This window comes from Sinohyriopsis cumingii, chromosome 18 (genome assembly GCF_028554795.1).
Source record: "Sinohyriopsis cumingii isolate HCF-2022 chromosome 18, ASM2855479v2, whole genome shotgun sequence".
In the NCBI taxonomy this organism is placed as follows: domain Eukaryota; kingdom Metazoa; phylum Mollusca; class Bivalvia; order Unionida; family Unionidae; genus Sinohyriopsis; species Sinohyriopsis cumingii.
Window position 1 is genome coordinate 53,262,909 of NC_142978.1, and position 12,704 is coordinate 53,275,612.

The following is a 12,704-nucleotide window of genomic DNA, read 5'->3' on the forward strand; positions in this document are numbered from 1 at the left end:
GCTGCTTTCCTTTATCAGACACGAGAACTTCACAGAATTGGTCACCGGGAGGAGGAAAAGAAATACATGCCATTTTTTGTGTACAAACCCATGGATTTGAATAAGATGGAACAGAAAGTGACAGAGAGCCAGTATAGAACAGTAGAGGAGTTTCTGTCTGATTCAAAACTTGTATTCCATAATGTCTTCTTGATTTATGGGGGTATGTTGTTATTTGTTTTATATGTTTTCAGCTTATGTTGAGAGATTGTGGTCTGTTAATGATATCATTTAACAAATTTATTATTGTGCAGGTGTTTTGGTTTCTAGAGCAGGAGCAGACATTGTTGCAATTCTTGATAAAGCTTTTTCTTCATCTGCCCTATGTGCAGACCCTGAAATGTGTAATTTTACCAAATGTGTCAAGTGTGTACAGACCCTGAAATGTGTAATTTTACCACATCTGCAAAGTGTGAACATACCCTGAAATGTGTAATTTTACCAAATCTGCCGAGTGTATACATACCGTGAAATGTCAAATTTTACCAAATCTGGCAAGTGTGAACATACCCTGAAATGTGCAATTTTACCAACTCTGCCAAGTGTGAACATACCCTGAAATGTGTAATTTTACCAAATCTGCCAAGTTTATACATACCCTGAAATGTGTAATTTTACCAAATCTGCCAAGTGTATACATACCCTGAAATGTGTAATTTTACCAAATTTGTCAAGTGACTGAAATGTGCAATTTTACCAACTCTGCCAAGTGTATATATGCCCTGAAATTTTAATTTTACCACATCTGCATTTCAACTTCATTTCATGTGCACACATTCTGCATTTCATTTTTGTATTTATTTACATTTGCTTTCTGCTATCTCATCAGGTAGTGAAATTTAATTTTATCACTGTAAAGAATCAGATTCCAGATTATTATTTAGCTTTATTGAAATTATAGGTACACAGATTTTCAATATCCATTCATAAAGAGCATTTGTACTGCATTTTACTTTTGTTTATCAGTATTGTTATAGCACTTACATTCTCTATTTATTTTTGTTTGTGTTCATGCTGCATTTCATTGGTGTTGATTCTGTTTTTGTTTTGGGGGTCCAATGACATTTCACATCTGTCCACATGGATTTGAGTCCAGGCTCAGCTAATTTGTATGTTAGAGTGCCTGCCAATACCTTGCTTTGGGATAGTGGTTCTTCCAGAGTTCTTACTTCACCAAATATACTGGCTGCCATGTATAGCTATCATTTGCTTAAAATGGCACTAAACACACTAATCACAAACAAATCTGTTGTGGTTTCACTTATAAAATCGTCTTTTTCTGGGTCTGTGACACAAGTTACAAGGCTGATATCTTATTTATGGGGATGTATCATACTAATTAGGTCTGTAACACAGGACACAAGTTACAGGGCTGATATCCTGTTAATGTTGATGTATCACAGCACATGTTGCAAGGCTGACATTTTGTTTATGATGATGTATCAGTATTATTTGGGTCTGTAATACAAACCACAAATTACAGGGCTGATATTTTGTTTATGGTGTGTATGATACTAATTGGGTAAGTACTAACATTGTGCATATTCATAATGACCCTAGCCAGAATTATAACAGCATTTTGTTTGTGTTAACTCAAGGAAAACTTTGCATTTGTAAAAAGAACAGAAAATAGCTTCTCATTTTCACTGCATAGTACTGAGTGAATGCAGACTGCACTAGATGCTTTCAATGACTTGACATATCAGCAAGTGATTTTCATTGAAGAACTTCTTTTGGTGTCTACTTGGTCCTCAATGAAAATGGTACCAGTCTGATATTCAATATGGCTGTCACAATGGCCTGTATAAAATTCTTGTCATTGCTACTCTTCCTGCATGGATGTTCATGCCTTCACCCACATTGCTACAACCAGAGCATACCAGCATGGTACAGACTACCAGGCCTGTTCCAGTGTTGTATAGCAGCCCATCTGGACCAGTACTGGACATCACAACATGCAGACCCCAGTACTGGCTACGGTGATAATTCCCCAGGATAACAAGATCTTGAATTTGGCACAATATAGCTCTAGATCACATCCACATTAGATCAGGAACAGCCTCAAACTACAGCTTCTACTACTAGGGCTTGGAACTGTGATATGTTTTTCCAGTTTATGCAGTCCCCACCTAAAAATTCTGTCATTCATTTGGTCATGCCTACCCAGCTTAACTCATGGAAGCATTGTAGATTGGTGCTAGACAGGTCCATCACTGGTACCAGCTGTGGTGACTTCGCATTCCCAAACAAAAGGTACTTGTCTTGGACTTTTGATGATGCACATAATGGTTGCCTGGAGATCAGTATCGCAGAAATGCTCATCATCCCAAATTTGGCATGAATGTACCAAGTTGCTGAGCCTGTTCACAAATCACACCACTGTATATATTCAGTCCTTTATAGTCTCTTCTGGTAAATTGTAACATATTATCAGTTTCCACAATACAACTGGAGTGTTTTCGGTCTTTCATGTTTTAAAGATACATAAATCTGTCCAAAAAATTGAGCGCTGAGGAGCCTTGTTGGGTGATAAATGGGGGGATCCTTGTGGAAACGATTTTGGAAAAGAATCTTTAGGCAAAGCTGAAAAGAGCCACCAGTAGCAGTTTGGAGGAGAATTAAAAGAATACACAGAGATATGTACTGCAAATAGCACAGTATAACTGCACATGTACATGTTTTGTAATGTTTTAAAATGATTTTATCATTTTTTCTGGCTTCCACATGGATTTTTTATTTGCTGCATTAAGTGTCATAAATATTTACCCGTTTGTCCCTAATTTCCCTGGTTGGCGATGGGCATCTCTGCTATCTTCTAGCATGGATGGTGCCAGCTATAATCATCATCTATGACAACCTACCTTGCCAGCTCCATCATTACTACCTTCACTGAAGACATCACTTTCACCTCACACTTATGATTTTGAAGACTCATCACATGCTTCATTTTCCTGTCTTGATTCAATAGTGTGCTGAAAGACTCAGCCTTCCCAGGGTTCTCATGCTACCAGGATAGTGGAAAAAGTTGGGAATATGAATAACTTAATACATGACAGGGAAAAACCCTGTAATTGTCTACAAAAACTTCATGAATGGTGGGAGTGTTACAAAAATAACTTAAGATATGTCAGTTGTAGAAACAAAATACCTTCAGTATTGTAAAATAGCTTATCATAATTTATTGGAAGTTGCATAACTCTTCATTCAGTATTTGTATAAAGTTTTGCATACAACTCTTAGACAGCATTATGACCAGTCAACAAAATCATGTGTATTTATAAAACTTCACAAATGACCTCAAATACACATGTCCAGATGATTCTGAAAGGGGAAAGTAGACATAAAAAAGCCATGACTTTCTTGCAAATTTTAACATATCTGACATTGTTTAACAAAGCACTGTTACAACCAGTCTATAACCTCCCTCAGTTGCCTTTCACACAAGATTTACATCCAGTCACTCAGCAGGCAGAATCGGTGAGATACATGTCTTATCAGACATCCCAAATTATTTTTAGTTCTCTCACAGTGGTTGAATTTCTTGTATGACGTTCCCTGCTCTCATTCCCTTCTGTTTTTAGACCCTTTATCCAGTGAGATCTATTGGACCCCATCAGTGCTATGAAGTGGTACCTGAAGCGAAATGATTCAACCAGGTACCATTTCACAGACCTTGCTCATACCAGTCAGAGATGGAAGGGATGACATTACTGATAAGGCTCTGTCATTCTAGATACATTGGGTTATTCACTCGGCTTATAGGGAACTTACCCATGGCAAGATAAGTTTCTTTCAAATCTTAGCTCACAGCTAGGACAGTTGCCACTAGCAGAGTATATGAGGCCATCCACACCATGGGCTTGAGGTCAGACACAGCATTCACCAGCTTTTACTTTAGGCTTTTCATCTCAGTGGGCTTAATTTGACCTAATATGAAGTACATCAATGAGCTTAAGTTGACCTGACTTTAAATATGTCTATGGGCTTAATTTTACCTGGTTTGAAATATGTCAGTGGGCCTAGTATGACCTGGTTTGAAGTACGTTAATGGGCTTAATTTGACATGGTTTGAAGTATATCAGTGGGCTTAATTTGACCTAGTTTGAAGTATGTCATGGGCTTAATTTGACCTAGTTTGAAGTATGTCATGGGCTTAATTTGACATGGTTTAAAATATGTCAGTGGGCTTAATTTGACCTAGTTTGAAATATGTCATGGGCTTAATTTGACCTGGTTTGAAGTATGTCATGGGCTTAATTTGACCTGGTTTGAAATATGTCAGTGGGCTTAATTTAACCTGGTTTGAAATATGTCAGTGGGCTTAATTTGACATGGTTTGAAATATGTCAGTGGGCTTAATTTGACATGGTTTGAAATATGTCAATGGGCTTAATATGACATGGTTTGAAATATATCGAGCCATTGAATTTGCCACCCAACTATTGTGTGCATATGGAGGACTCCTGTGTACTTGATTTTCTGCATCCCAGATAAAAAAAATGCATCCAGATACACATGATTAAGCATATCTGAGACCTGTAGACAGGATAGAGGTTAAAATAGATTTACTGGATTTGCAGTTGTCTTTAAACCATAAACCATTAATGGACCATGTACTGTCCCTAACCAGTATCATATGAGACTTGAATCTGCTTCACACACCATAGGAGACCATATAAATGGCCAACTTTGGGTAAGGAGATGTAATCAGTAATGTATTTGAAGAGAAAACCCAGGATGTGAAATAAAGTATGTTTCTTCAATAATACTTACCCAATTATAATAGAGACACACTGTCCCAAGCCATCCACGTAATTATATCTCTTGAATCTTTGCACATCTACTTTAACAGTTACTGAGGTCTGATGGAATTTGCCTCCAGTCCATCTATCCATGTAGAGGCAAATGCTTTCTGACATCTCTTGTGACAAGCAGATGACTTTTTAGCACTTTTGATGCTTAGAGAAGCCAAAATATGTGGTGAACATTTTTTTAAAAATGTATAAATATGTGGAGTGCTCCATGCTATGATGTCCATCTATCTGACCATCCATCCATCTGTTCTTTAGTTCATGATCTACACAATAACATGAATTGTCCAGCATCTACCATCAGTGCAAGATAGGCTAAACATGGTGGCCATTTTAACTGGTGGAGGAAGAACCTGGACAAAAACTAGTAAGAACCACTAACCCAGGGGAAGCTACTGGCAACTTTCTTACATGCTCACATTGGCTGAGCCAAGACTTGAACCCACACATGCAGAGGTGAGATGGCGGTGATCACTTAGGCGAGTGTTTTAGACCACTTGGACACCCAGGGCCCTGAACACTATTGAAAACTAACAATGCATGTACTTAAATTGTAAAAATTGACATTATGTTTTAAATGCAGATAATTGGAAATCTACATTCAGTTTGTGTATGTGGTGTTATGTATAATTCATTTGCATTGTTTGTTATTGTTTTGTTTAAGTCAATATATGCTGTGGATAAGTGTAACTTGGGCTTGACTGTGTCCAAAATTAACCACTTTGGTGACCTAAGTGGTTAGTGTGTCTAACTCAGATGCTGAAGGTTATGAGTTTAAACCCTAACCAAATCATGCCAAAGACTTTTAAAAAAAGGTACTTGCAGATGACTTACTTGGTGCTCAGAATTAAGAGGTTGGTGCTATGGCTGGTTGGCCTGGTGTCAGAATAACATGAATGGGTGCAAAATAATGGTACATGTCAATGGCATTATGTTCCTAGATATCACTATAAAGTGCCACACTGCAGGCATTGTAGTGATAGAACTAAAATAGTTAGAGCTGCATTAAATCCAGACAAACACTTGTCCAAAATCAAGTTTTTGTTGTTCCTGATGTTAGTTTTATTTTGGTAAATAAATAATATGTATTTTATTATTTCCTTATGAGTGGGTTAAATATTAGGATCATTATCTTAGTCTAAGTCAAGGATATTACAGTTTTAGTGAAAGACCTTGTCTAATTACAACTTAGATTGTTCTAGGAATGAACTTTTGTCCTGCATCGTGGCACTTCTTTTATGTCTTAGGTTTTTTATTTGTGAAAATGACTCATTAACAGCGGATGCAGATATCAGTCTTATTGCTGTGTTCAGCATTTCATTTGGATTCAGACAAGGACATCATGAATTATATTATTGTGATTAATTGGAAGACAGCTAGTACATATATCACACTTCAGGACACTGGTACAGGAACATTAGTCCATTAAAGACTACACGCACATCAACACCTTAAACACTGGATCTTATTTCAAACATTGCTGGAATTTAATTAAAACTTTTTTCGTTAGGATTGTTGATAGAACTTTTTGGGCTATTAGGGATTTAATTCATAAGATTCTAAGTTCCTTTTAAATTTATACTTGGTATTTAGAGTAATAAATCATTTGTTGAATTTGTCATGCATTGCACCACATATTAAATATTTGTTGTAATTCTTGTAATAAACTTTGTAACATGACTATTACAGATGATACCAAGGATGGGATGGCTGAGCTGGCCAGAATTATGATCAGGGACTGCAAATATGATGTAAGTCTTAGCTTTATATACTGTAAAGCCATCTTTTAAGATCCTTAAAGGGACTGGTGGGAAATAGGTCTGATTTCAGAGAAAGGTCTGGTTTTGGAGAGCAAGTTTATTATATTTCTAAATAATTTGGACTGGTCCAAGTATGTAATAAGAGTATGGTATTATGTTTTGTTTAGACAGAAGCAGACATTCTACTATACTTGGATTTTTTATTTGCTACACTACTAAATTTAAAGAATCAAATGAATAGCAAAACGCAAACCCTTTACCCATCAGAGCCATGAATTTAACTACTGACCAAGATGTAACTTTCTGCATAATTATGCAAGAATTTATGCCCACAAAAGTAAATGAATTAACAGGATTAAAATACCTCGGGTCAAATTTCCATTATTAAGAAAGCATGGGTCAGATTTAAAGTAAAGGTTAGGTAACTATTGCTTGCTTAAAATGATATTCTCTGTCCTCTGCCCCAGTGTAAAGCATTCTCTTGTCAAACACCTTGATAAATTTTAAACTACTAAAAACTTGTACTGTTAGTTTCGAGTTTTTAAAATTCTTCTGTTAGATATTTTATGAAATGTAACAAAAGTTTTGTCTTGAGCCTTTCACATTAAGGCCTGGGGATATTAAATTGGATTTATACATATATGTTTCTTCCAGTTATCTCTCCATCCATCTCACTTTCGTTTCTGGACAGTGATTCTCCTAATGATATCCTCCACAGATACATTATGGGGTGGGGGATACTGCTAATGATATCCTCCACAGATGAAGTTTGGGGTGGGGGATACTGCTAACAATATCCTCCACAGATGAAGTTTGGGGTGGGGGATACTGCTAATAATATCCTCCACAGATGAAGTTTGGGGATACTGTTAATAAAATCCTCCACAGATGAAGTTTGGGTGGGGGATACTGCTAATAATATCCTCCACAGATGAAGTTTGGGGTTGGGGAATACTGCTAATAATATCCTCCACAGACGAAGTTTGGAGTGGGGGGACACTGCTGATAATATCCTCCACAGATGAAGTTTGGGGTGGGGGATACTGCTAATAATATACCCCCCAGATGAAGTTTGGGGTGGGGGATACTGCTAATAATATCCTCCACAGATGAAGTTTGCGGTGGGGGGATACTGCTAATAATATCCCCCACAGATGAAGTTTGCGGTGGGGGTGGGGATACTACAAGTGATGTATTACATAGATGAAGTTTGGGGTGGGGGATACTAGAATCAGCTTGTCATTTCATTCATCACACTTTCTTTACTTAATATCCTCTGAATCCTTTTATTTTTAGGAAACTTCATATATATCTGAATCATGACTAGACGATGTGTCCTGTAAAATAAAGTCTGTCTGATTTGCATTGAAGAGTTTTATCCAGTTTAATTAGAAATTCTTTCCATTGTTAGTGCCTGGTCAATATCTCCAGAACCATTGTAGACATTTGAATGAAACTTAGTTTTTAATTGTTTCCTGACATGAGTTTGTTTCTGATATAACACTGGGATTTTTCTGATCATTACTTTTCAAGTTTTCTCTCCAGGTTTCGGAAAATTGTATTTACACTTCTTACCTTGCTGGGGCTATTCTGTAAGCACTCACTGACACATCTAGTTCTTAATGGATTTCAACTAAATTTGGTTTGCAGCTTGATATTTGAGAAGACCTTGGTGGAGGTTGATTGACAGCTTTCTGCATCATTGTTTTGTGATTATGAGACCAGTCACTTTCATTCTGCAGAATAATTTCCTTATTGTGTTCCAACCAAATTTATTATGCAGCTCGATATTGAAGTGATGCTGCGTACTTTTCATTGGCACTTTTAAGTATCATCCTGAAGCATAGTTATATCCCCTGATTGCTGAACCAAGCAACTTCTGCTTCTGCATCATAATTTCCATATTTTGTATTGGATTTCAACAAGATTTTATATACAGCTTGAGTTAATGACACCTTGGTCTGACTGTCAATATTTTCCTTCATCATGTTGCAGAGTTATAGCCCCTGATTGTCAGAATCACCTACTTTTGTATTTTAGAATTCCTTTTTTTTCTAGTATTTCAACCAGATTTTATATTTATCATGACTTTGATGAGACTTTGGTTGAATTTGATTCGTGCCACTTGGACAAACCATATACATAGCTGCCAAGTGTCCTGTTTTCCCCCTATTTATGTTGTTTTTTGTACCTGACTACGGGTGTACATTTTTCTTGCTAAAAATACTTTTTTTAATTAAAAAAAATAATAAAAAATTTTCTTGCTATTTTCCGTTAGAATTGTATCGCATGTATGTAGGTATAGAGTTCTAAAATGTGATTGGTTCATTCGAAATCGAGGCTACCCTGCCTGTCTTTATCCGCCATGTTGGATTTAGCAAACAGTTGCTGCTATCACTGTACCTCATCTTAATATTCAATTTCTTATCATGTCAAAAAGGAAAGCAGATTATTCAGAATTTTTTTCCAGGAAAGACAAGAAAACAACTGGAAGGACAATTGTACCTTCTTGTTTAGATTTGTGAAACCATATAGTAAAGAAGAAAACTTCACATTTTGCAAATTGTGTAATGTGATTTCGCTATTGGGCATAGAGGCACTCATGACATACAACTCAGCCTGAATATACGCCGTGTACAAATACCAGAGAGAGCCTTGATGTAATTTGATTGAAATTCGGTTTATTGAATTTCTTGTAGAAATGAACCTTCCTCTTTCAGTTGCTAGTGTTGCTGGTGATTTATTTTGCACACGTTTTCCAGACAGTAAAATTGCAAAGGCTTGTTCATGTGCTAGGCCAAAAACGGTTCAGTAAGAAAATTGCACAGAATTCAGATCATCAGTGACAGAGGGTAAATTTGAATAGATAATGACTGAAGAAAAGAAAAACAAGGCGTGGAAAAAACTTATATAAGCAGCCTGTGTCTGAGTGTGTATTGCATGAAATGGGCATCCAAATGAAACAGGGTGCCTCATCAGAAGGTGCAAGAGTGCAACACATGCATCTTTTAATTAAATAATTAAGTAAAGTACTGTCCAATGTTGCTGATTGTTGTAGATGTTGTAAATAGTTAACATATGCATTAAAAGTTTTAAAATCTGTATTTGTTTCTGAAAATCAATATTTTTGTAATAAACAGTCAGTATTTTTGTACTTGGATGTTGGCAGCTATGCAACATAGCCAACATGATAGCTATCTTGAAAATCTTGTTTTAGATCCTTCACTGTGATAGATGTTCATATCAACATAGGGTTTTCACTAAAAACATGTTCTATGATGGCTAGTTAGCTGAAAATGACAGACATTTTTAAAATCTCGTCGCTACACATCCTGAATGAAAAGTTATATTGACATGGGGTATTCACCACAAAATTTCCTTCAGTGTCTAGTTTTTCTTTAACAAAAATAATGTGTATCTGAATCCTGTATAATTGGATACTTTTACAAGATGCATGGCTATATCGACATGGGGTTTTCACCAAAATCTACATGATATCAGGTTGGTCTGAAATGAAAATGGTGCTGGGGGAATACTGCTAATAATATCCTCCACTGATGACATATAAAATGGCCTCCAATGCAGCCATCTGAAAAATCTTCTAGTCACTACATCCTTAACAGAAAAACATATTGTCATAGAGTTTCACCAATAGACTTCTTATTGTGACTAGTTAGTCAAATGAAAATGGTGATATGCTTTCCGAAATCACAGCAATAGTGACCATCTTGAAAATTTTATAGCTATTTCTCCTGGATGGATGATTATAATAACATGGGGGGTTTTACCCAAAAAAATACTTAGCTCCAGTGGCATATGTTGTTAGAGCATCCACCTCGGATGCATGAGGTCATGGGTTCAAACTCTGGCTATGTCATGCCAAGGATTTTTATAACAATGGTCCTAGCAGCTGCTTTGCTTGGTGCTAAGTATTAAGAGGCTGGTGTTAGGACTGGTCAGCTTGGTGTCAGGATAATGTGACTGGGTGGGACATGATGCTACATGTCTGCAGCATGATGCCCAAGTACTAGACATCACTGTAAAATAACACATTGCAGACATTGTAATGATATGACTGAAAAATTGTCAAAGCTATATTAAAAATCTAAATCACACACACCAGAAATCTTATTTGGTCCTAAAAGAAAATGGTGCCAGTTTGATATTCAGTATAGCTGTTGTGGTAGCATGAAAAATCTTGTTATATCACAACTCATGATTGGAAAGTCATATTGGGTTTTGACCAGAATTTATATGATATCTAGTTGGTCCTAAATGAAAATGATGCAGATCAGACATCCAGTATCACCATCATAAAGTAGCCATTTTGAAAGTCTTGTTATAGCCTCTCCTGCTGAATAGATGGCCATATCAAATTTGGGATTTCTCGCAAAAAGACTTCATTTGACATCTAGTTGGTCCTAAAGGAATTATGGCCATCTTATATTCAGTCACTGATCTTATATGCCTACCACCAATTAAGGACCAGTTCTACCATTGGTATAAAGACAAGGATTGGGTTGATAATTCTCTCATCTTGAGTCTGCCAGTCAATCCTATTGGGGACAGTTGGTAAATATGTATGAGTAGGTAAGGGGATCACATCAGCATCCTTCCCATTTCCTATGATCCCCTACAATCACAAAGGGATATGGGAACATTCATTCCAGGGACTCAAATCTTCCCCTTCATGATGCCATGTATGCTCATACTTTGGCCACAAAGCAGTACAGATGTGACAGGTCACTTACCAACAGCATCTGCTTGGGTGGAATCAAGCAAAAAGGAGTGGGGCCAGACTTATATCCCAGATAATATGGGAGGAATGTGGATTGTTTCCATCCTACTAAAAAGATTATGTATTATTGTTAAGTGAAGTTATGCCTCTGAAAGTTAGATCCATATTTCTATGCAGCTTTATTTTGAACTCAACTAACCTCCATTGTCAGTATTCTCTGTCACCAATACAGGACAATACATCTACTCATAGCAAAATAGTGTGAGAAATGATTTCCTGGAATATGCTAGTCACAATACATCTACTCATAGCAAAATAGTGTGAGAAATGATTTCCTGGAATATGCTAGTCACAATACATCTACTCATAGCAAAATAGTGTGAGAAATGATTTCCTGGAGTATGCTAGTCACAATACATCTACTCATAGCAAAATAGTGTGAGAAATGATTTCTTGGAATATGCTAGTCCAATGTGAACATTTTATATACACTTACAAACCATGTAGCAGAATAATTGTCTGCAGTAAAAGTCATTCTTTCAAGGTGGATCTTTTTAAATACTAAGTTATTTTTCAAAACTTTTTGATGAATTTTCTTGGCTATTTTAGGTTTTAGTGAAGTTACCAATCAAGTCACACTAATTGAAAATTAGGAAACCATGAATGTATGGTACTGTGTGAGCTTTAGTTTTAAGTCATGTAAATGAACCTTTTATGACTCTTCTGTTTCAGTTAGATGAGATGTCGCAGTGTCAGAACTGTTACTACATGTCCAATGCAAAACCAAAGGACTGGTTCTGCCAGCCATGTGTAAGTACATATATAATTTTTACTCACATGGTATGTGACATATGCACCAACACAATCACTCCCCAATTGGTTAGAGGTTATTGACTTGGAGGAATGGTCTTCACGCCTCTGCTAGTTAGAATAGTTCATGCTTCTGGGTTTGAAGTCATGCTATGTGAAGGGACACAGCTCACATTCTGAGCATAAGAAGATATGATCTGACTTAGTGGTTACCTCCCTTAATATAGTGTAACAGTTTCTGTGCACCAGTACTATATACACACATTTCTGCAAAGGGACCAGGAAACTCTTGTCCAAGTATATCATATGACATCAGGTAACAAATAATCTACAACAGTGCAGTCTCAATGGTGAAGTAGCTAGAAGCCTTGATTAAACCTTTTGCCTGAGGATTGTTGTGTACTTTTTAAGTCCTTATGGGACAAGGTCCTAAACGATACCTCAAGAAATCTTACCAACTGGACCTTTAGCCACACACAGGAGCAATTGTGTGGCAGATAAAGTCTTAGATTGCCCCTCCATCAAATGCTCATTTTTATACTTTGT

The 12,704-nt window shown here is 36.6% G+C and overlaps 1 protein-coding gene across 4 annotated transcripts in view; it reads left to right on the forward strand.

Annotated features, from left to right (window-relative positions):
• LOC149776655 (zinc finger MYND domain-containing protein 11-like) overlaps nt 1-12,704 on the forward strand; it is a 77,617-nt gene that overhangs the window by 22,351 nt on the left and 42,562 nt on the right. For all 4 annotated transcript variants that reach the window (XR_016416086.1, XR_016416087.1, XM_089941185.1 and 1 more), the window contains exons 5-7: nt 19-202; nt 6,540-6,601; nt 12,081-12,158. Coding sequence is in view for 2 of the 4 variants with exons in the window: in XM_089941185.1 (XP_089797311.1) it covers nt 19-202; nt 6,540-6,601; nt 12,081-12,158 (324 nt within the window). In the remaining 2 variants the exon portion in view is untranslated. The remainder of the gene's footprint in view (nt 1-18; nt 203-6,539; nt 6,602-12,080; nt 12,159-12,704) is intronic.